Consider the following 24,253-nt stretch of genomic DNA (forward strand, 5'->3'; position numbering starts at 1 on the left):
CTTGCTTATTGAATCAATTTTTGAATTTTTCATCTCCTCAATTAAAATGCAAGTTCTTTAGGGTGGTGACCGTGCATGTCTTGCTCACTGCTGTAACCTCTAGTGCCTAGAACAAGGTTTGGTACATAGTAGGTACTTACTCAATATGTGATGAAAGAAGCATGAAGACTCAGAGGTAAACTTTTCAATATTGAAAATGAAGATTATAAGCTTATAGGTCACATGATACTATCAACACAATAGTTCATGAACTAGATGGGTGGTGGGTTTAATTAACATCATTGCCCAGGTTGGGCACAGGAATCTAAACTAAGGTGGAAAGTTGGGAAGGCCAAGGCTTACATTTAGCTAGGTTCTCTTGTTTCCTCCCCTTATCTCTCCTCTTTTCTGCACTGGTCTGGAGTGGTCTTTACCAGCAGCAAGAGGATTATTGCCAAGAATCTACAGTGCAGAGAATATAGGGGATGATCCTCTATATATTATAAGCCCCACACATCCCCCTTTCTGCACTCTACTTTTTTCTTTAGCATGTTTCACTATCTTGACACTATATGTTTATTTGTTATGTTTACTTCCTCCAACTAAAATATATGTTCCCTGAGGACATAGTTCTTTTTTTTTTTTTTTTTTGGTCTGTTTTGGTTACTGAAGTATCTCCAGTGCCTACAAATACTATGGGGTCTGTAGTAAATTACCAATACATATTTGAAAGCTAGGACTGTTTGACGTATTTCTCTAGGAAAGAATTAGGAAGAACTCTTAATCTAACCTTGTAACATCCTCCGCATACTAATAGTACATCAAATATTGGAAAAGTGAATTTTAAGCACTATCTGCCACCGCTGAGATGACAAAACCCTGCAAGCCCTGGTGTTTATTATGACAACTCCCTCTTCCCTTGAGGGCGGTGCTGCCCACCACTGTGTGGAGGCCATCTGTGGTTCCAGGAGGGGGCGATGTTCCTCAGCAGCCCCCATAGCCCTCTCCTACACATGCTCACATCTCTCCAAGCCGGAAGGGAACACACACTCTACACCTGAGCCTTCTTAATTACATCTGTCAGGGGGGTGCTGTCGTCTTGTGTTTCTGAGAAGAGCCTTTTTGTGTGAGTGTTTCTGTTTCCTGAGCTGTCCCCCAAGTGCTGTTGTCTTGCTCTTTCCTCTGTAGGAGTGTGGGTCGAATTGTTAAGGGCCCCACCCAATGGCTGTTTTGTTAGAGAATCTTCCAGTCAGGGAAAACATGATGAGTGCACTTGCTTCCTCTGGTGATGAGGGGGAGCCTCACGGTGCTCTGGGTTTGAGTCATAACTTGTACCTTGGGTCCCAACCAAGAGTTTGTCTTGTTATATGATGACAAAAGGGTGCTCTCTCTCTCTCTTTTTTTTAAATTGAGGGCAAGAGAACAGGTTTCACTTATTTTTTGGCATTTATTGTCACAATGGTAATTAAGCCATTGTGTATTTGTTTTGCCCAACTATGAGGTAGTCAATAAAATAAATGTTATGCTTACATAATACTCTGTGAAGATGATTGATGCTTTTTTCACATTATCTAAAATAGTATTATGAATATAAATGGAGGTATGATTTCTTATGTTTATTGTCTCTTTCTTCCAACTAAAATACAAGTTTCATGAAGGTATAGTATTTTGGGGGTCTGTTTTGGTTACTGAAGTTTCCCCAAATGTATGGTTATTAGGGTCACAGACTGGAATTATTGTTTCTGTCTATTCAGCATGCTTCCCCCCCCACCACCCCGCCCCCCATTATGGCAGTAGACCCTGTCCCCTCACTCCTTTGCCTACTCCCTGCTCCCGGGTCCCCATGGGCTCAAGATGCCAGATTGGCCAATCATTGAATTTTTGCCTTTCTGCCAACAGTGGTCATTCTCAAGTGTGGCACAGAACCCAAGCAGTAGAGTCCTCCACTGAGATTCTCTATTGGCCAAGGGAGAGTGCTGCTTTGCCTTTTTCTGGGTTCTCCTGGTGGTTGCTGCTGGGTTCATTTCTTACTGCATGGAGAGGACGTTTCAATGATTGGAGACAGGCCAACACTTACAGAGAAGCAGAGGGGAGAAGAAGGAATGAAAATCCCTGGGTCTGCTCCCACATTTCCCCATTCCTACAGTTGTTTATCTGGTTCAGTCTGCTGTCCCAGCTACATGAATCCATCAGGCTCTGTTCCTGCTTAGACTCCTTTGAGTTTGGGGTCTCTGAAAGTCTTCACTAAAACCCCACTGAGGTACAGAGAACTTAAGTGACTTTTCCAAACTATACATCAAAAGTAGGCCAGGGGGTAGCGGGGGGATCCGTAGGCAAAGATGCCCAGATCTTTGGTTTCATATTTCTCATTTAATAAAGCCTTCTCATTCTGTATTTTCTTTCTACTCATCTGACATTTTTTTAAAATAGGGTCATCAATGGTCAGGCAGCTGTTCAGAAGTTTAGTCACTTAACATTTACTGAGAATCTATTATGTGCCAGTTACTTTGATAAACTCTGGATATGCCAAAGTAGATAAGCTATAAGGCTATAGCTAAAGAGATGAACACCTGGAAGTGTTGACTGTAGTTACAAAGGGATGTGCGGGGAGCCACTTCCTCCTGGGAGGGCCAGAGAAGGTGTGAGCAGTGAGCTGCCGACAATGTGAGCAGAGTCCTTGGAGTCACGAGGAGGAAACACGCACAGATTTCTTTCATTCATGTTAGCCTTTTGCAGTGACATAAGGAAAACAGGGAGTCATCCAGTCAGTCCAGAATAAATCAGCTCAGAATTCTGAGCTGTTTTTATGGACCACTGGAGAAGCTGTGCCTACTTACTAGGAATACAGCCTGAGTTCAGTGCCTTTCCCTGTGCTCACCTTTTACTGTAATCCCAAGGGAGAGAGTGCTTTTGAGTCTAGTTGCAGTCATTCAACATGGAGCTATTGGACGGAAATCTCCCAGCTCACCTTGGAGGCAGTGGGCCCCCACATTGGTCCCTGGTCCATCAGCTGTCCAAGAAACAGGGTTACCCTCCCTGTGTAAGACCTTAGATATTTTTCTTTAAAAGGTAACTGTGAGGTATCCTCTGGCAGCTCATCAAGTACAATATTGAGGGATAGATAAAGCTAGTAAGTGGAGGTAACAGTGTGCCAAGGTACAGAGGGATGGGAGGAGGGAGGGATAAAATTGGAAAGGAAGGCAGGGGCCAGGCAGTGACACATGGAATTTTTAAAAAATTTATTTTTGGTTTATTCAAAACTATACATGCTCATAGTTTAAGGAGGCAGGTATTTGCATACATTGTGTGTGTGTGCTAAGCTGTTTCAGTCGTGTCGGATTCTTTGCGACCTTATAGACCGTAGCCCTCCAGGCTACTTTGTCTATGAGATTTTCCAGGCAAGAATATTGAATGGTTTGCCATTTGAGCACATTATACACACATACAAATGTTTTCCGGTCACTCTCCATTCATCTTTCAGAGAATCTTTTTTTGGGATGCATGTAATTTCAAGGACTTTACATTTTATTCCTTAAGTTCTAAGGCAGTGTTAAGAGACTTTAAGCTAGAGGGTAACAAAAGGAGATTTGAATTTTAAGATGGCTATTCTGGAAGAAGTCTGGAGAACAGATTGGAGAAGAGACTTGAGGCCTGGAGATGAGTTGGAGAAGATTCTTCAGTGATGGTAGTACCACCAAGGAGGAAAGAATAGGAGGCATCTTTGACACTAGAAAAGAGCAGAGAGAAAGAAAGAGAGAGAAGTTGTCTTCCAAGTTTGTTTTGCCTCATATGTCTTAGTGAGTTTGATGTCTTTGCCTTGTTAGAGACCACAGAGAGAAGCGTGGGCTTGGATGCACAGAATGATACATTTGGATTTAGATATGGTGAACTTGGACCATCTTTGGAAGGTCCAAGCAGCTGTTAGTAATAACAGCCTAGAAAACATGGAGAGACCTCTGGCCTGGAGCCTAAGGTCTGAGAGTTATAGTTGTGAGTTAAAGCCTTGCAAAGAGATGAACAGGGAAGAGGGGCTTCATCTGAATCTCACTAATAAAGCAAATCCAAAAGAATAATGTTAAAAATTGTTGTTTATTTCCCACAGATTACATATTTTAGGGTATTAATTGGGCCTTCCACTCTCCCATTTAATTGCAAATGTCAGAAAGTTCAGCATATTTTTATTGGATTGCTATTATATATTGGATATTAGGAGCTTCAGAAGAGATATGAAAATATTAGAAAAAAAGCCCTGCTTTTGGGAAACTTATAGTCTAGTTAAGGAGACAAGACAATTCTTTTTGGGGTGAAAAGTTAAAAAAAAAAAGACAAAGTATGGACAAAAAAAAATTAATTGCTGGATAAATGACATTGACACAATGTCCTAGGATTTAGAGAAGGAAGACATTTGTGTTTGAGGGACTGTTTTTGAATCTTTTTTCTCCTAATAAAGATGGATTATCTCCCTGAATTATGTCCTTAATGTATATGGAAGGGGAGAAAGAGGTGAATATCAAAAAGGGTTAAGTAGATTCTTAAATTTAGAATGAAAATTTCTATACTTGAATACTAATACAATATATTAGTACATCGTCACTTGCTTGTCATAATTTGGTTGTGCTAACTTACTAGCTAATTGGGCTTCCCTGGTGGCTCAGACTGTAAAGAATCCACCTTCAGTGCAGGAGACCTAGGTTCGATCCCTGGGTAGGGAAGATCCCCTGGAGAAGGGCATGGCAACCCACGCCAGTATTCCTGCCTGGAGAATCCCCAAGGACAGAGGAGTCCGGTGCGCTACAGTCCATGGGGTTGCAAAGAGTCAGACACAACTGAGCAACTCAGCATAGCACTAGCTAATTACAACTCAGTATTTTGCAACCAAGTGTTTATTATTTTGATGGCTCTACAGCCTCTGTCTTTTGAGAAGTAGCCCTAAGCAGAGAGATTTCTTCATTTCTAGCTCCATTTTCTGTCTTCAGTTTTCTTTGGTTCATTTTCCTTGGTTCCTGTTTCCTCTTACGGAGGGAACGTGCTCACATGACCCACCTCATAGCTTTTGGAGGGACGACTAAGAAAAATAATGATTAAACGTGAGGCACATTTATATGGCTTTGCTTAAGATCCCTTGTATTGACTGATAGTGTCATGTCCATTACAACATGGATTTGCAGCAAAGACAGAAACCTGGGGGCTAGGTGGGGTCGTTTCTGCTATTTTAAAGGCAGAAAGAGACCATGACTCAGGAAACCAAATGGAATGAGGCTCTTGTCTTGGACCTTGTGGGGACTGCTGGGCGTGAACCAGGCAGTGAGGCTAGGAGCTTGGAGCCTGCCCCCTGCAGAAGGGTCTGGTGGAGCTTGGCTGGGTGGATGGAGCTCCCTACACCCTGCAGGAGGCCATCCTGTTGTATAGGCTTGTCCAGTGGGTGCAGCCTTGTGCTGCTGCTCCCAAGGTGTCTTGTGGCACACACACTGGGCCTCTGACTCTTGGAGCACCCAAAGTTCTGCGATAGTGCTCACCCTTCACATCACCTCGGCCTCATTCATGGCCCTTTTCCTGACAGCTCTTTGCCTGCTAATTTGTTTCAGTCGTATCCGACTCTCTGTGACCCCAGGGTCTATAGCCTATCAGGCTCCTCTACCCATGAAAATTTCCAGGCAAGAATACTGGAATGGGTTGCCATTTCTTACTGCAGATCTTCCTGATCTAGGGATCAAACCTGTGTCTCTTATGTCTCCTGTGTTGGCAGGTGGGTTCTTTACCATTAGTGCCACCTGGGAAGCCATCCAGAAGTGGTCCCCCCACCATTCTTTTCCACTCCCTTCCAAAGGCCTATTGCAGGGACCCAGTATTCAATGTTCAATTAAAATATAGCTTTCCTTTCCCTTGAGGCCACTAGAAGCATGAAAATCAACTTGAGGATGTATTTTGGCTGAAAGTCACTATTGGACATCCAAAGAACATTAAATACTATTTATCCAGATTCCAAACACCCAAAATTCTTAAATAACCAAGGCTTTTCCTACACTTTAGAGACACTGAATAAATCTAGCAGTGGAATATTAGTCTACTAATATTAAAACTACTCCCCGATGTGTTTTAGTAGTTCAAATTCAGATTAATATCCCCCCCCTTTTTTTTTCTCTACTTCTCTGAGTCTTGTCTGAGGATGGCTCTAAGAGGTCTTCAGTTCAGTTCAGTTCAGTTCAGTCGCTCAGTCGTGTCCAACTCTCTGCGACCCCATGAATCACAGCATGCCAGGCCTCCCTGTCCATCACCAACTCCTGGAGTTCACTCAAACTCATGTCCATCGATTCGGTGATGCCATCCAGCCATCTCATCCTCTGTCGTCCCCTTCTCCTCCTGCCCCCAATCCCTCCCAGCATCAGAGTCTTTTCCAGTGAGTCAACTATTTGCATGAGGTAGCCAAAGTACTGGAGTTTCCGCTTTAGCATCTTTCCTTCCAAAGGACACCCAGGACTGATCTCCTTTAGAATGGACAGGTTGGATCTCCTTGCAGTCCAAGGGACTCTCAAGAGTCTTCTCCAACACCACAGTTCAAAAGCATCAATTCTTCGGTGCTCAGCCTTCTTCACATCCATACATGACTACTGGAAAAACCATAGCCTTGATTAGATGGACCTTTGTTGGCAAAGTAATGTCTCTGCTTTTTAATATGCTAAGAGGTCTTAAAAGTCTTTAAATTACCCCCCCTCCAATATTTTATATTTACTATACTATTCTCTTGCCTGGAAAATCCCATGGATGGCGGAGCCTGGTAGGCTGCAGTCCATGGGGTCGCTAAGAGTTGGACACGACTGAGCGACTTCACTTTCACTTTTCACTTTCATGCATTGGAGAAGGAAATGGCAACCCATCCCAGTGTCCTTGCCTGGAGAATCCCAGGGATGGGGAAGCCTGGTGGACTGCCGTCTATGGGGTTGCATAGAGTCAGACACGACTGAAGCGACTTAGCAGAGCAGAGCAGCAGAGATTCTAGGCTGTTACTTGGAGCCTGGTCTGTTACTATGAGAAACTATAAACATTTTCATGAACAACATCCTTTGTAGCTGATTCGTGAAATATAAGGGTGAATTATTGTAAATCAGGGCTTCCCAGGGGGTGTAGTGGTAAAGAATCTGCCTGCCAATGCAGGAGACATAGGTTCGATTCCTGGGTCAGGAAGATACCCTGGAGTAGGAAATGGCGATATACTCCAGTATTCTTGCCTGGAAAATTCCATGAACTGAGGAGCCTGGCGGGCTATATGCCATGGGGTTGCAAATTGTTAGACACGACTGAGCGACTGAGCACACACAGCACATTGTAAATCACGCCTCATAAATGTTTAGAACTGCCATTCTGCCTATGAAACCACTGACTGAAATTAGTCATGGTTAAAAAAATGGAAGAACTGTTCAAAGCAGTTGTTTCTGGGAGTCTGAATAGTTTCAGTGAAGGTAACTGTGGCTGAGGAGAATTTAGTTTGAATGCTCAACCTATTCATTCGGTTGACTGCGGAGCTCTGAGTGGTCTCTAGAAGTGCATCTGGTAGGTGAGTGGGCTTTTTTCCCCTGTAATTTGAGCATTGACCTTACTTTTGCCATGTTTAAATTGCTGAAATTTGTAGAGTGTATGTCCAGACAGGAGCCTTCTCTAGATGATTCTATTGTGAGAGAAGATTTTGGAGGAAACAAGGACTTCTGCTTTCAAGGAGCTGTTGTATTGACTTAACATTCACCTGAAATTATAAATGACCAACAGCTGCTTTCTGCCAGGAGCAGGTTATGATAACAAGGTGGGAGGAAGACGGAAAGAGTGCTACAGGAGTAGATAGGAAAGGCTTAAAAAACATTAGACTGGCCTCTGAAGTTAAATTTGGCAGAAGATACATTTTTGTTCTGGCTAAATCTACATGGGAAAAATAGAGTAGAAAATTCAAGCATCTCTCTGGATAATTCAATTAAAAACCCACCCCTCCTCCGGTTTCAGGACTATATCTGCAGAGTGAGATTTGGTCTCAATCCTTTGGATTTATCTCCCTTCTGGCAGTGTCGTCACAGATACTAAGAAATATTTTTGTTTTCAGCTTTTCTCATTGATGTTTATCTAAGCAGGAGACAGGCTTCCAGGAAGGAGGTCACAAAAATCTCTCCCATTCCCACCCACACAGTTTTACTGTACTTAGAACACTGTAAGTGTAAGTAAATATGTGAATGGAGGGATAGATCACTTATGCAAAAAAGTACTGTTTGGACATCTACAAGTGTGGCATTTACTTTCTGTTTTCTTTTTCTAACAGCCTTTCTATATTTTTTCACTGGTGCCACTGATGGGCTCACTGCACAGCTGTAAGCAGTGGATGTTAAGCTAGAGGGAAACAGTGCTTGATCTGCTCACAAATAATGCTTTTCAGAGGAAGGTTTCAGCTTTCTTTTGGGAGGGATCATATTTTGGGGCCTGTTAGACAGTAATCTGAGTGCTGAATTTTTAACCCAGGCCCAGGAGAGAAGCAGGCATGACCAGGAGATTTGGATATTTGTGTCTCAACAGCTGTCTGCAGGCAAATGATGGGGCTGGGGACGGGGAGCGATGAAGACACAGGCCTGTGAGAATGTGGGCGCCTTGGGGATTGTGTGGAGTGACTGTGAGTTGTTGCTGGTATAGATGGGACTTCCTGTGGGGTCTGTGTGTGTGTGTGTGTGTGTGTGTGCATGTGCACTCTCGCATGCACAACGCGTGCATGCTCAGTGGCTTCAGCCGTGTCTGACTCTTTACAACCCCATGGACTGCAGCCCTCCAGGCTCCTCTGTCCATGGGATTTTCCTGGCAAGAATACTGGAGTGGGTTGCCATGCCCTCCTCCAGGGGATCTTCCCAGGGATCAAACCCATGTCTCCTGTTTCCTGTATTGCAGGTGAGTTCTTGACCACTGAGCCACTGGGGGTCGTGTAGTTTAAACTAAATCTTCTCTTTAGAGATTTCTCTTTTTGCCACAACCAAGCCAGAACTAGATAGAAACACATTTGCTCCCAGAAATGAGTTAAACATTGAGTATCTTATGCACAGATCTGTTTCAGATGAATATGCTCTCAGTTTTCTGATTCACCATCCTCAACCCCAAACCACTCTCTTGAAGGTTTCCTTCATTTGACTTTGATCTCATCACTAGTTTAAACATACTGGAATTCTATACTTTGGGAGTTGCTGTCCCCAAACATTATCTTAACTTTCTAAGAGCCCTAAATGAAAGAGTATGAATCTATAGGACAATTTTCCCCAATAGACAATCTGGCAGAAAAATTCTTTAGAAAATTGAAGCAGAAACAAATCTTTCCTAATTGTTGGGTTATTCCAGGTGAAAGTGAGTTTATGTCATTTCATTATTTTTTGTTCTGCCTTGGATCTTTGACAGAGCAGGAAAATAGAATCATTGCCCACATGGTTTTTCATCCTATAGCTTATCAGTTAAGAAATATTTGAGCGAGTAAGAGAAGAAAGACTCACTTTCTCTAATATCTTTTTCTCCTTCTCCCCTCAAATAGTCTGCTTGAATGTGCCAGGAGATTGAGATATATATATATATATATATACGTACACACACATGTATATATATATATATATATTTTTTTTTTTTTTTTTTTCCCCTCATTGGTATTTACTTGTTAAAAATATGGGAGGACTTCCCTGGTGGTCCAGTGGTTAGGATTCTGTGCTTCCACTGCAGGGGATGGGAGTTCAATCCCTGGTTGGGGAACTAAGGTCCCATGTGCTGAGTGGTATGGTCATAAATAAATAAAATTTTACAAAGTAATAAAGCAACAAGGAAGATCAAAATAAAATTACATTAAAAAATAAAAAATGGGAAAATCCGTTAAGCAATTAGAATATATAGCTTTGCAAATCTAGGTTTTAACATGGGTATCAGGTAATATGAAATCACTGGTAGAAATGAGAAGAAATGTCAAGGGCCTTCCATTTTCAGCAACATCTAATGTAGTCTGTACAAATAGTTTAAGACAGATTCAGTGGAGTTTTCTGGGGATATCCAGTTCTGCTAAGTCTGTACCCCATATGCCACTAAAAAACAAAACCAGAGGATCAGATGATCACGCAGGTCCTTGCTTCTTTCACGGGTATTTGTGGCATTTTATCCCAGTCCACTTTCCCACGAATGAGCCACACGTGACCTGAACTTGTGAGAATGTGTATTTAATTCCCTGAGTCTTGCTGTGTGCTTTTTATTTCTGAGTCTGTCCCCCAATCTCCTCTCCCTTGAGGGAACTGAGGCCTGAGAACCAAAATCTCCAAAGCTGTTTGTGTATCAGTAGCAGTAGTGATCTCAGTAAGGAAGGATGGAGATGGAATCTGATGGGATCTGGAGCAGTGTGAGTCATTATTGCCCAGAAACCCCAGAGAAGATTTCAGGCAGAACTGGAATTCTCACCATGCATGTGGAGTTGTTGCGTATTAAATTTCCCAGACCAGAAAACCTTCTTGTGTTCAACTGGGAGGTATCTTGCTGTCAACCTGGAGCCTAAGCACAAGTTTTGGTTTTCCTAAGCCAGATTGTTTGAATATTAAGCCTATTTATAAACCTCATTATTGCAGTAACCATATGGCTCTTACTCAGAGATACTCACTTTAAAAAAGTGAGACTGCCAGGCACTTCATGATTTAACCTCAATGCTTAATTGGCTCTCACTCACCCAGGCTATCAGGAAGGATTCCCAGGTCCTCTGTTTGACTTTGAAGTATGTGAAACTTACATGTGGTTGTGGGTGTGTCCAGTACTTTGGAAACTCCTAGCTACCAAAAAGCAAACAAAGCTCTTTAAAAGCATCCTCGCTCTCCCCACTCCTTGTTTCTTGTTATTTCCTTGCTGAGTCTACTGGGCTTTTGGCTCTACTTTACTGTGTTTACTGTGGCTGGAACCACTCCTTAAGTTGGCCTAGTTTCATCCCTTCTCTCTCTGACTGGGTCCAAGAGAGGTAAAATGAAGTTCAAGGTCTAGAAGTTAAGGGTCTAGATGACACAGTCAGGGACAGCTTTAAGGAACCTTTTACAATATTCTAGAAGTTAAGGGTCTAGATGACACAGTCATGGACAGCTTTAAGGAACCTTTTACAATATTCTAGAAGTTAAGGATCTAGATGACACAGTCATGGACAGCTTTAAGGAACCTTTTACAATATTCTAGAAGTTAAGGATCTAGATGACACAGTCATGGACAGCTTTAAGGAACCTTTTACAATATTCTAGAAGTTAAGGATCTAGATGACACAGTCATGGACAGCTTTAAGGAACCTTTTACAATATTCTAGAAGTTAAGGATCTAGATGACACAGTCATGGACAGCTTTAAGGAACCTTTTACAATATTCTAGAAGTTAAGGGTCTAGATGACACAGTCATGGACAGCTTTAAGGAACCTTTTACAATATTCTAGAAGTTAAGGATCTAGATGACACAGTCATGGACAGCTTTAAGGAAGCTTTTTAAATATTGGGGGTCAGTGCTCTTTGATTTTTGGTATTGCTCCTGCCTCGGTAGCCACTTGTCAGAATGTGCTCAGCTGGACGTAAGGGGACTGAAGGCTGCCAGGGGAGCTCATCACTTCCCCTGTTCTGTACACCTGCCTGTACACGTAACATGTATACACTATTTGATACTTCTCAGGCAATCCACAGTTCCATAGCAACATTCCAGACTTAAACAAATACTGATTTTTCAGTGAAGACCAGGAGTCTTTTAATTTGCCTAGCAGGTGAACGGATATGGTCCACCATTGATTCTAGTTATAGCATGATATCTCTGTGCTTAGTTGTAACTTCTAGAGGATGCTTAGGGAGTCTGTGTAAGCAACTCACTGGGCTTTAGCCTTTCGGGAATTATCAATAAAAAGGGTTTTTTCTTAAAAGATAATTTTAGATATTTCTAAAGATTATCATAGTGTCTAGTTCCTAAATGCTTAGCTTTTCTTCCTTTTTTTTTTCCTTTTCCCTTTCTTTCTGAGCAATGATCCAGCTTTGACATTAGAGGAAAGTGTGTGGATCTGCTAGGCTAACAGGGACCACTGCTGGATGGGTGTCAGGATGAACAGCCTGCAGGCTCCCGTAGGCATGGGCGAACACAGAGAGCCGGGCAAGGATTTAGTTCCTTCTCCCCTTAGTAGGACTGAGATTAGCACTTGCTTTCTTTGTGGCCCAGCTGTTCTAAAATGTGGAGAATTGGGAGTATTCAGTTTTTCTACTTTAGAAAACAATCTTAAACTTTTTTTTATTTTAAATTTTCTAATCAATGAAAGACTTTTCTTTTTCCAAACAAAATTTGGAAACCTATGAAATTATATCATTATTAGTTTTGTGATACTCTTCTTATAAATATAGCAGCTGACTTGCGCTTGAACATTTACTGGATGTCTGGCACTGTGCTGAATGTTTTACACCCACTACTACATTCATCTCTCACATCAGCCTGTGAAGTGCACATTACTGTTACCCAAATCTAACAGATAAGGAGACTGGTGGTTGTGAAAGTGATGTAAGTTGCCAAAGGTCACATAGCTTATTGGACACAGTAAGTCGGAGAAGGGATTTAGCTTAGGTAAGTGATCTCAAGCACTATGCCATAATGCCTCTCCTTAAACAAATAAATAAACAAACGACCAATGCCATGTGTGTGTGTATGTGAGTAAGGTAGAGTGCATTCCGGGGAACAGAGCTTGCAAAGTGGTCCAGACTTTCATGGATGCAGTTTCCTCAGTCTGGCCTCATGAAGACGTCCTGCCTTCTGCCTCGGTGTGGGGCTGTGCTCTCTCCATCCCCTACTCTGCCCAGATTCCAGAGCACAGCAGCTTGGTCATTCTCTGTGGTCTGAATCAGCTTAGTCTAGCTACCTGAATCTTGGGACTTCTGATGTATTAATTTTCAAAAAATTATAAATTTAAGTTTGAGAAACCAAAACAAAACATTTAAAAACCTTTCCTTTGTCTTTCGGGGCAAATTCTGTTGAAGTTCTTAAAAACAAAAGGCCAAGAATAAACCAGTTTTTAATCCAGCTCATTTCCTGCATTTGGATGGAAGAGCCCAGTACATTTCTATTGTCGGCTTTGTTTGTCTAGTGTCTGAGTTTCCTCCAGGCATTTTTTGACTTCTTTGACTAATTTCCTCAGTTTTCTTGGAGGGCTTCAGAGTTTGCTTTCTATCTCAATCGGTTCAGGATTCTGTATCCTTAGTCAAGTTACTTAAACTCTCTGAGCCTCATTTCCATCAAGTATGTGTGTATGCTTAGTCACTCTGTCATGTCTGACTCTGTGACTCTTTGGACTGTAGCCCTCCAGGCTCCTCTGTCCCTGGGATTTCCCAGGCATGAATACTGGAGTCAGTTACCATTTCCTTCTCTAGGGGATCTTCCTGACCCAGGGATTGAACCTGCATCTCCTGCACTATAGGCAGATTCTTTACCTGCTGAACCATTGGGCATCCCTTCCATCAACTATAAAGTGACATTAATCTCCTAAGGTCTGTTGGAGGTCAAAGTGAGTTAATTTAGGTAACAGACAAGGAACAGAGGAGGTGCTCAACAATTGTGAGCATCCCACCACTGTCCACCTCACAGGCCTTCTCTCATTGCATTTCTCCTGTGTGTAGAAAACCATGTCTGTGGTAGATGTCCTCACTGCTTATAGTGAATTATCACTGAACAGAAGAAAAATGAGTAGAAAGAAAACATTTTGGTTAGTGTCTTGATAAATCCACTCATTCACACAGCATCAGTGTATTGAGCACTTGTCATTTGTTAAGCACCACGTTAGGCAAGAGGGAACCATTAGCAGATACTGGACAAGCCATCGATCTTGCCATCAGTGTAACAGATGAGCTCAGTCACCATGGAACACACAAAAGGGATGATCCAGTGTGGGAGGCCCTAGAAGGTTTTCAGGAGGAAGGTTTTCAGCTCTCAGCTGAAAGCATAGGACTCAGGCCTCACCATCTTGCTGAGTCAAGATGATCAGTGAGTAGGATCTTGAGTAGAGCAGTTTCCATAGATCTGTATTTTCTTTTGTGTTTAAGCAGTGACCTTTTAGCTCCAGTGTAAGAGGACACTGTTTGGGTTGGGTCTCTTTTGATGAGGGAGCTGTCTGTCTAAATGGGACAAAATGGGAAGGGAGAACTTCAGAATGTGTGAGTTCAGGAATGCATTGATGATGGTGGGGAGTGCGTGTCAGGGAGGTGAGTTGGACTGAAAATCAGATTTTTGGTCTCTCTTTTTTGGGTCTACCAAAGGCACAACCCATATTTTGGTAGTTGTGGGTGACAGCTACAGATGATTTATTTATTTTGCCAGCAGACATTTGTTGCATGCCAACATGTGCTGGTTGATGTGCACACCCTTGGGATAGATACAGTGAGCCCTATGACAGGACCCCTAGGCTCAAGAAACTGAAAATGAGGGGCAAAGGGTCCTAAACCTTTTAGAATGGCCCTTACATGGCATGCACTGTGCCGGGTAATTCAATACACTATATTCTCTGAGCTCATTCTTCCCATTTTAGAGATGTGGAGGCTAAAGCTTGCTTTAGTGTTGAGCTTGTCTGAGTCTCAGTTAGCGAGGGAGAAGTTGGGTTTTGAACCAGGTTTATCACATTCCAGAGCCCTATCACCTTTCCACAGAGTGATGTAAGAGGTGAGCTGCCTTCTCTCTGGTGTCCTCTTTTTTCTTTATTACTTTTCTTGATTAGCTTTGTTTTGAGCACTTTTTAGATTTAGAACCTGCTATCTGCTTTCGAATCTGGCTGAGGTGAGCTGGTTTGAGGCCACCAGGCATACCCTCCTCACCTGCTTGCCCCACGTTCTTACATATTTCTCATTGTTGAACTCTGTCCACCCCAACCCTCCTCCACCGCCACCGCCACCCCTGCCCCAGTCCATCAAAACTACCTCTTTGCCGAAGCTTCCTGAGCCATGTCTCAGTCTTGGTTGTTATAACAGAGTAACACTTTTGGTAACATGTCTTAATTTCCTTTTTTAGAATTCACATTCTTTCAGAGAGTGGATCTTAGCAGGGTTATTATGAGGATTAGTGATACATGTCGGAGAAGGCAGTGGCACCCCACTCCAGTACTCTTGCCTGGAAAATCCCATGGACGGAGGAGCCTGGTAGGCTGCAGTCCATGGGGTCGCTAAGAGTTGGACACGACTGAGCGACTTCACTTTCACTTTTCACTTTCATGCATTGGAGAAGGAAATGGCAACCCACTCCAGTGTTCTTGCCTTCTGCCTGGCAGCAGCAGCAGCAGTGATATATGTTAAGTGTTTGTTACTAGTAGTTGCTGAAAATGGAAGCTTTTCTTATTTTTGTCCATTTTGATGCTCTCAGGGTTCTCAGTGGTGTTGGTATGTGGTCCTTTGCAGATGCTGGGAGAGTTCTGTGGAAGCCAGTAGCAAAGGTTGTCTTCTTCTGGCCTCTGAAGATGCCCTTTGTTGATAGAACTAGTTGAGTTTCTGGGTGGGAACCAGGGGAATCCATCTGGTCTGAGTGTCCCCTTACCTTCGGTCCTTGCACACTTTCAGTGGGTTATTTTCCAGTCTTGCCAAACACTTCATAGCTCGGTTTGTCAGACAGCAGTTCTAACGAGGTTCCAGGGCGCGGGTCACACCCACGGGTCACTGTGCTCTGTGCCTGTAGATGAAACCTCTGCCCTTGTTACTGCCTGGTGAGTGTGAGCTGTCACTGCTGGAGAGGGGTGTCTAGGATGGTCAGTGCACATTCATCACAGTTTTTGGAGGGAGTGCAAAACATTGTTTTAAGTGATGGGATACAGTGGCTGCTGCTGCCGCCGCTAAGTTGCCTCAGTCGTGTCCGACTCTGTGCAATCCCATAGACATCAGCCCACCAGGCTCCCCCATCCCTGGGATTCTCCAGGCAAGAACACTGGAGTGGGCTGCCATTTCCCTCTCCAATGCATGGAAGTGAAAAGTCAAAGTGAAGTTGCTCAGTTGTGTCCAACTCTTAGCGACCCCATGGACTGCAGCCTAGCAGGCTCCTCCATCCATGGGATTTTCCAGGCAGGAGTACTGGAGTGGGGTGCCATTGCCTTCTCCAGGGATACAGTGGAGAGGCATATAAAAAATCTGCCTTTGGGGAGCTGAAATTCAGGTGGGTGATCTTTATTTCTCACTGTAAAGTCTTGAGAGAGGTGCTCTGATTATTCCCATTTTACAGATGAAGAAACTGAAGCTCAGAGGGGTCAAATATATGGTCCAACACTGTAGAGCTGAGTGGCACAGCCAAGATCGGAACACAGGTAGTTTACTCTAAACCCCAAGCCAAACTCATTAGGTCAACTGTTAGTTGATCTTCTTTCCTACCTATATGTTATAATTCAAACGTGGAAATATTTCTGTGTTCATCCTATAGATATGTATATCTGTATATGTGACTGTGTATGTAGGTGTGTGAATATTTTATACATTTTTTTCTAATTGCAACCTCATTTAATGCTCATTGAAAATAGAAATGCTCATTTAAATAGAAAATATAGAAAATTAATGCAAGTAAAAATAAAAGTAGTGATTCAATACCCTGGGCTCATGGTTATCACTCTGGTGTGTTTTCTTTGTACATATCAGGTCAAGATCACACTGTGGGTTTGGTGCCATACATGGCTTACTTCATTTAACATGTCACATCGTCATATATGTTTTCATTTGAACAAAGTGTCATAGGTTGTAGGGATTCTGAATTTGACACGTCTGTGCCTTTTTTTTTTTTTTTAAAAGCATGTGCAACTTACAGTTCTATTAGCAAATCAGTGGCTTGGCTTCCTGGTGCAGTGACTGTAATGGGAATGTTGGTGTGGACCCAGGGACAACTGGGAAGCGTTGCCCTTCCTGGAGATGCTCCTGGGAGGTGCATTTTCCTCTCTTACCACTTCTTTTCCTCCAGTACCCTCCAGTAAAGAGTCTTCTAAAACTCTTTTGAGGGTCTTTGAAATCTACAAAAGTTGACATAAACATGAAAAACATTGGGATACATTGGAAAATAAACTTTTATGGCCATTTCCTCCTTGAATGCCACAATGACCCAGGTAAGAGAGACAGGGCAGATGTAACCTCCCTCTGATAGATTGAGAAGCCCCATGCCCAAAGGATTTGCCCCTGGCTAAATGAGGAACGTAAATAGGAGTGGTGGAGTAGACCTCCAGCCACTGTGCTTCCTGGGACTTGTTTTTCTGGGGGACCGAGCTCACAGCTGAGCCAGTAAGTAGCAAGTTCCTGATGCTGCTCTCACCACTTTTGCTTTTAGACATTCCCATTGTCCTCTCCCTTACTCCTTCCTTCTGTGAAGACCTTATGTCTGATCTTATGGTCTAGTTGCATGATTACACATTTATATTTTAAAAGGCAAATCTTTAAAGAGACTTCATTACAAGCTGATGGGAATAATAGTAACAATAATGACAGTACGAATAGCTAATAGTTATTGACCATTTAATATGCCAGGTATAAGACATGCTTTGCAAGTGTCTGCTCACTTATTCCTCAACAACCCCATGAACCTGCTGAAGGGCTGAGATTTGAACCTGGTTCTTGCTGTCTTTAAGGTCTGATCTCAACCAAGATGCTACAGTGCCCTCAGAGGGGAAAGGGCGGAACATCCTCTGGGGATGCTGTGTGTAACTGCCAAGACTGTGGTTCTATGCATTCAAGCTCAACATTCTGTAACACAGAACTTTTAAGTGGGCTTTGAGATCCACCGGCCTCACAGAGAGAACTTTGTACAGTTGATCACCTCTGTGTCCATCCCCACTGAAGCTTTTTCTCACCTACCACCTGCAGCAAACTCTCTTCTGATCTGTGTTTATGCTTCTTTTCCCACAGGAGGAAATATAAGAAAACGTCCCAGAGGTAAGAGCGTCTCTCTGAGAAAGGGGAGCTGGTTGGTTGACTCCTCTGTGTCACGGTTCTTCACAAGTCAAGCTCATGATGGACATTCATTGTAATAAAGAGTCTTGGTTCCTTCTCAGTGAGTTGCCTGCTTTATCTTCTAGTTGTTACTGTTGCTGCAATTAAAAATTGATTGCAGTCATTTGGTGTGGCACAGTAAGTGTATACCCGCACATAAGAGTGGGTCCAGTTGCTTAAAAACTCATTACTGCTGAACTATCCAGTGATTTTACTAAACCTTGACCAGAGTGGGGCTGGGCTGAGGGCGAGTGTGTCAAGGTTTATGGATGGGAGCACAGAAAGGTCTTCAAATGCATGTTCAGGTTTTGGATTCTCCTAGGCTGATTTGCTGACAAAATGCTATTGAGCTCAAAACATAGATACAGATTCCTTAAGGGCAGTCTTTTGATTTAACCATAAAAAGGGTAATTTAAAGTAGAATATCATCTATCATCACCCTCCATTACTCTGTTTTATTGCGAAGAGTTTGGAAAGCACATTCCATAGAAATAGAGCCTCTTAGGTCTTTTATTTGCCAAGCAATAGAAGCCTACGGCTCAGTCTAAAAAGCTAGTGTCTGGTTTTCATTAATTGACTTTGGTATTGTGACTTTAAACAGGTTACGTGAGATAAAAAATTACTGTTGCAATTAAAATCTTCCAGTAGGTTTCAACAATGGTACTTTCAGGGCTTCTTTGGTGGGTCAGGGGTTAAGAATCCACTTGCCAGTGCAGGGGACATGCAGAGCAACTAAGCCAATGCACCATAACCAGAGAGGTAGCCCCCACTTGCTGCAATTAGAGAAAGCCTGCATACAGCAATGAAGACCCAGTGCAGCCAAAAAGAAATACATAAAAATAAAAAAAGTCTTTTAAAAATAGTATTACCTTCAGAAGATGACTGTAATATGACCTTTTCTAGAGAGTCTCATCTCATCGTAGAGGCTCCTATGTCCTATGGTTTCTAAATAAAGTCAGTAATCCAAAGTAGTGGTGTCATCATTTGTGAGGAGGTACACATTCATTGAGAGAAAATGAACTAAAACTTTAAAGTTTCCTAGAGGGGTGCTGTACTATTAATAAGCTTATAAAGATGGCCAATAATTTGGTCTTGTTCAGGTTCATCAGGCTCAGGGTAGTGATTGCATTTGAACCACTAAGAATGGTGTAAATTAATCACTTAGATTAGAGGGCATAATAGTTGTCAGTAGTAAAAGGTAATTTATCATTTTTACATGTAGTTAACTAGGGGTATAAGATGTTTCAGTGTTGCCTCAATTTTATGTTAAGGGGAGATAAATAGACAGGTAAGAGGGAGTTTTACAGGAGACCTGCTCAAACCTGTCAGGCTTCAAATTACTATGTCAACTTTTGAGGAAAGCATATTTTTGCATATCTCACATGAACACTGTTGCATTTTGATGTCAATGTAAAGAAAAGACTGATTTTAGCTTATTAGCTTTGTTGAAGTGAAGTGCAAATTAATAGAGGCATGGTTTGAGCTCTTCTGTTTTTAATCACATACCTATCCTCATATGAAATAGATCCATGTCTGCTAATCTATCACCACTCTTATGGATTAGAACAAAGGTTTTACTTTGCTCGTGATTTTGTAGGTCAGGAATTCAGGAAGGACTTGTCTGGGTGTCTTGGATCTGACGTACCTGGTGTCATCCAGGGCTGCTGGGGATATAGGACCCATGTACAAGATTGAGTCTTCATTTGCACTGCGGAGCTTTGGTGCTCCTTGTTTCTTCTATCTCTTCACACGGTGTTCATCTTCCAAAATGTCTCCATGAGCTTGAGCTTCTACTGCAAGGTGATCTCAGGGGAGTTGAACTCTTAGCTGGCTTCTTAGGCCCTGTGTTCCAAGAGATAAAGAGTGGAAGATGCTATCTCCCTGAAACTGGCTCAGTGTCACTTCTGCTGTATCTTATTGGTTAAGGTATTGCACAACCCATCCAGAGTTGAGAGAAGGGGACATAGATTATATCTCTTGATGAAAAGGTGTTAATGAATTTGAGGCTATTTTCATGTATCAAACCTTCAACCTTTTGCAGAATGATCTTGCTTGAGACCTTTTCCAGATATCTGTAAATTGGGAGTCTGTGGATACCTCATTTGATGAATGGTACACAGTTTTAAACATATCTTGATACCTGTCTCTGATGCTGGTATGTTTGAATATATGCTTGTCTCTTGGTTGATTCATTTGGACTGGGAATAGCTGTGATTCCTTTTTCATGTTCAGTTCAGTTCAGTTCAGTTGCTCAGTCATGTCCAACTCTTTACGACCCCATGACTATAGCATGCCAGACCTCCCTGTCTTATCACCAACCCCCGGAGTTTACTCAAACTCATGTCCATTGAGTCAGTGATGCCTTCCAACCACCTCATCCTCTGTTGTCCCCTTCTCCTCCCACCTTCAATCTTTCTCAGCATCAGGGTCTTTTCAAATGAGTCAGTTCTTCACATCAGGTGGCCAAAGTATTGGAGTTTCAGCTTCAACATCAGTCCTTCCAATGAATATTCAGGACTGATTTCCTTTAGGATGGACTGGATTTTTCATGTTAGGGACAGGCATACTAGTGTGGATTCAGCTGGTCAGTTGAATTCTAAGTGTAGTTATTTGGCTTCAGTTAATAATGAGTCAAGTTGGTGGCTTCATGTAGGAAAATGAAATGACTCAAATGTTACATTAAAGAGCTTTAAATCTTATAGGTTTGCTTTGAACAAGAGGGGAACGACAGCCTAAGGTACACAAATCATCTACCTTTGTTTAAAGTCTTCTTGCTAAGTTTAATTTAATTTCACTCATGTATTTATTTACCTTCAAAAGCAATGATAAGAAAAAAAAAAATCCACTAGCTTGCAAAGTCATCATTATCCAACTACAACCCAACTGAGGTAGACATCTTTCTTTACCTTTTTCATAAAATGCTAGGCAGATCTTCGTAGCCCACAAGAAGGATATTTTGATGATAGTGATTCTACTGAGTCTCACATTTAGTGTTAAGGAAAATGTACTCATCCCTTTCAAGAGCAGAATTTCAATCAAAAGAGTGATGTTACAAGTACTCTTTACTGGGTTAGCAAGGGCACCTGTAGGTAGGAGGTAAGCTTCTCTCCGCATGGAAAGCCTTACTGGATTGAGCTTTAAATCAACACAATTAAGGGGAACCATCTTTTGGCTTTATGAATGGGTGTTGTCCACGAAGGCCAATCATTTCAAGAGATTTACTGAAGTAGTGAAATGGCAATTTGACAGCTAGAGCGGATGACACCGGAAGCCTGCTTCCCTGAGAAATTCTTGTCAGGTCGTTTTCAGTACAGCTACAGCTTCAGGGTGTCAGGTCTGGCTATGAGAAGTTTATATCTTTGAGAAAGCATGCCAGACCATGTATAAAGTAATCACAGATACTTAGAGATAATCTAATATTTCTGGGCTACTCCTAAAGAAAAAAACTGTTACAAAGGATGATGTCTGTTAGAAGAGCTTCCAACACACACACACAAGAACACACACTCACCGTATTTCAGTGTGTGAGGGGAACTGTGACTGTTCTGCACGATTCCAGGCAGAGGTACAAGGAAAGACGTATCCACACACCCGAGGGGCCTCCACGGACTACTGTGCTGTGTTCATATGACTGGTATCCACACACCCGAGGGGCCTCCACGGACTGTTGTGCTGTGTTCATATGACTGGTATCCACACACCCGAGGGGCCTCCACGGACTGCTGTGCTGTGTTCATATGACTGGTATCCACACACCCGAGGGGCCTCCACGGACTGCTGTGCTGTGTTCATATGACTGGTATCCACACACCCGAGGGGCCTCCACGGACTGTTGTGCTGTGTTCATATGACTGGTATCCACACACCCGAGGGGCCTCCACGGACTGTTGTGCTGTGTTCATATGACTGGTATCCACACACCCGAGGGGCCTCCACGGACTGTTGTTCTGTGTTCATATGACTGGTATCCACACACCCGAGGGGCCTCCACGGACTGTTGTTCTGTGTTCATATGACTGGTATCCACACACCCGAGGGGCCTCCACGGACTGTTGTTCTGTGTTCATATGACGTATCCACACACCCGAGGGGCCTCCCTGGACTGTTGTTCTGTGTTCATATGACGTATCCACACACCCGAGGGGCCTCCATGGACTGTTGTTCTGTGTTCATATGACTGGTATCCACACACCCGAGGGGCCTCCATGGACTGTTCTGTGTTCATATGATTGGTATCCACACACCCGAGGGGCCTCCATGGACTGTTGTACTGTGTTCATATGACTGGTATCCACACACCCGAGGGGCCTCCACGGATTGTTGTTCTGTGTTCATATGACTGGTATCCATACACCTGAAGGGCCTCCATGGACTGTTGTGCTGTGTTCATATAACTGAACAGTGGAAATACTTTGGTCAAGATGGCCAGGAGTTGCAGTTTTAAGGTCACCAGATAGCGAAACCCTCATTAGTGTGAAGGTTTTTGTTAATTTGTTATTAATCCTAGCTCTGTTTAGCTCTTTTAGTGGAAGTTCTGGTTCTGACTCTGTCTGATTGATGTACATATTTCGTAATTCTAGACATTTCTGTGAGCAGTTGAGCCAAACTTGTCTCTCTTCTTGTTAGTTGATATTAGGTTGATAGTTACATGCATAGTACTTTGCAATAATCTCCCATTTTAACAAAAGTTTACTTAATATTTGCTATTGATATATACTTAAAAAAACACTGGAAATAAGAACATATACATGAAATAACCTCTGTGAAGAGGTTCACAGGCTTGTAGACATGCCTGCTTGCTCAGTCACTCAGTTGTGTCCAATTCTGTTACCTTATGGACTGTAGCCCTCCAGGTTGTTCTGTCCATGGAATGCTCTGTCCAGGCAAGAATACTGGAGTTGGTTGCCATTTTCTACTCCAGGGGACCTTCCTGACCCAGGGATTAAACCCACATCTCCTGTATTGCATGGGTTCTTTACCACTAATGCCACCTGGGAAGGCTTGGGATTGTTAGGTGTGACTGTGAAAAAAATTACAATAAAATATGGTAAGTGCTATAATAGATGTAAATATTGAATGTTATTGGGAACGATTAGGTCTTTGGAGAAGACACTTAAATTATTGTATACTCTTCTGTCACTAGATCACAAAGAGACCCTACAGTGTTTTTTAACATTCATGGTGCTTAGAAGTATAAGTGTATTAAAGTCTAATGAGATAGTTGAGTATTTTTGGTTTTCTTCATGTCTTCAGTTATTTTAAAAATGTATGTTTTGCTGAGTCTAGGTTTTTCTCAAAAGGGCAGTTGGCTTTAAGATATTCTGGACATTAAGAAGACAGCTCAGGATACAGGCACGTGAAAATAATGGATAAAGCGTGTCTTGTACACATAGAAAACAGAATGGCCTCTATCTGCTGCAAGGCAAAACAAGTTATTTTTTTCTCTCAAGTGTCTAATGCTTCTTTCACTTGGATTTTTATGTGACTCAGTAATCACATTTGATGAACCCAATAATTGATTAAATCCAGCAAATGATTCCTCTAGTCAGGTCTGCCTGTGTCAGCCTTCACGAATCAGCATACTTAATGAGTCATCAACAGAACCTCCGCCTTTGCTGTTAATAATAGATTGGTGTGTGTGGGTGGGGATGGGCAGGAAGGTGAGTGGATATCACGCTTTGGGAAGACTGCCTTCCAAGTTCTTGTATTCTTGTGTTGACAGGTCCATCTTTTGCTGAACTGCGCCCATTTCATCCCAGACATATTAGGACTCATTGGTGAATCCTGAAACTCTTTGGCATTGTTGACATACTCAATGGATATAGTCTTTTACCTTCACGGTAAAAAAGGACAGCCAAATAACTTGTTGGGAAAGTTAAAGGGGTGATAGGTTATGTCAATACACATATTTCTGCATGCTTATGGATAGTAGTCTTGCATACTACTACTTACTCAGTTGTATTGACATTTAGAGCCCAAGTATTAGTGGTGACGTCTAATACAAGGGGCAAAGGAATCTTCTAAGAGATAAAACCCTTTAAAAATATTTTCCTATATGTATCTGTGATGACTAATCAATTCTCAAAGTAGTAGGAACCATGTGATCAGCTGTGAGAATATGTCCAGTTTAAGTTCCGAGATTGCCAACGGAGTCAGGGTGACTTTACAGTGAATGGTGGCAGGTACAGTGGGCCAGAGGGAGGAACAGAGTGGTGTGGTGAGAGCACAGGTCATAGATGGACACTGAGACTTAGCCACAAAGGATAATCCAAAGGCAGTTAACATGGAAAGTGGTCTATTAGTACTGTGA

At 42.5% G+C, this 24,253-nt stretch overlaps 1 protein-coding gene across 7 annotated transcripts in view; it reads left to right on the forward strand.

Annotated features, from left to right (window-relative positions):
* PDE1C (phosphodiesterase 1C) overlaps positions 1 to 24,253 on the forward strand; it is a 622,941-nt gene that overhangs the window by 300,510 nt on the left and 298,178 nt on the right. For 2 of the 7 annotated variants that reach the window (XM_019958802.2, XM_070787868.1), the window contains one exon: positions 17,860 to 17,886. The exons of the other annotated variants lie outside the window; for them this stretch is intronic. In XM_019958802.2, the coding sequence (XP_019814361.1) occupies positions 17,860 to 17,886 (27 nt within the window). The remainder of the gene's footprint in view (positions 1 to 17,859; positions 17,887 to 24,253) is intronic. 7 annotated transcript variants of the gene reach the window in all.

The sequence above is a fragment of the Bos indicus genome, chromosome 4 (assembly GCF_029378745.1).
Source record: "Bos indicus isolate NIAB-ARS_2022 breed Sahiwal x Tharparkar chromosome 4, NIAB-ARS_B.indTharparkar_mat_pri_1.0, whole genome shotgun sequence".
Lineage (NCBI taxonomy): Eukaryota > Metazoa > Chordata > Mammalia > Artiodactyla > Bovidae > Bos > Bos indicus.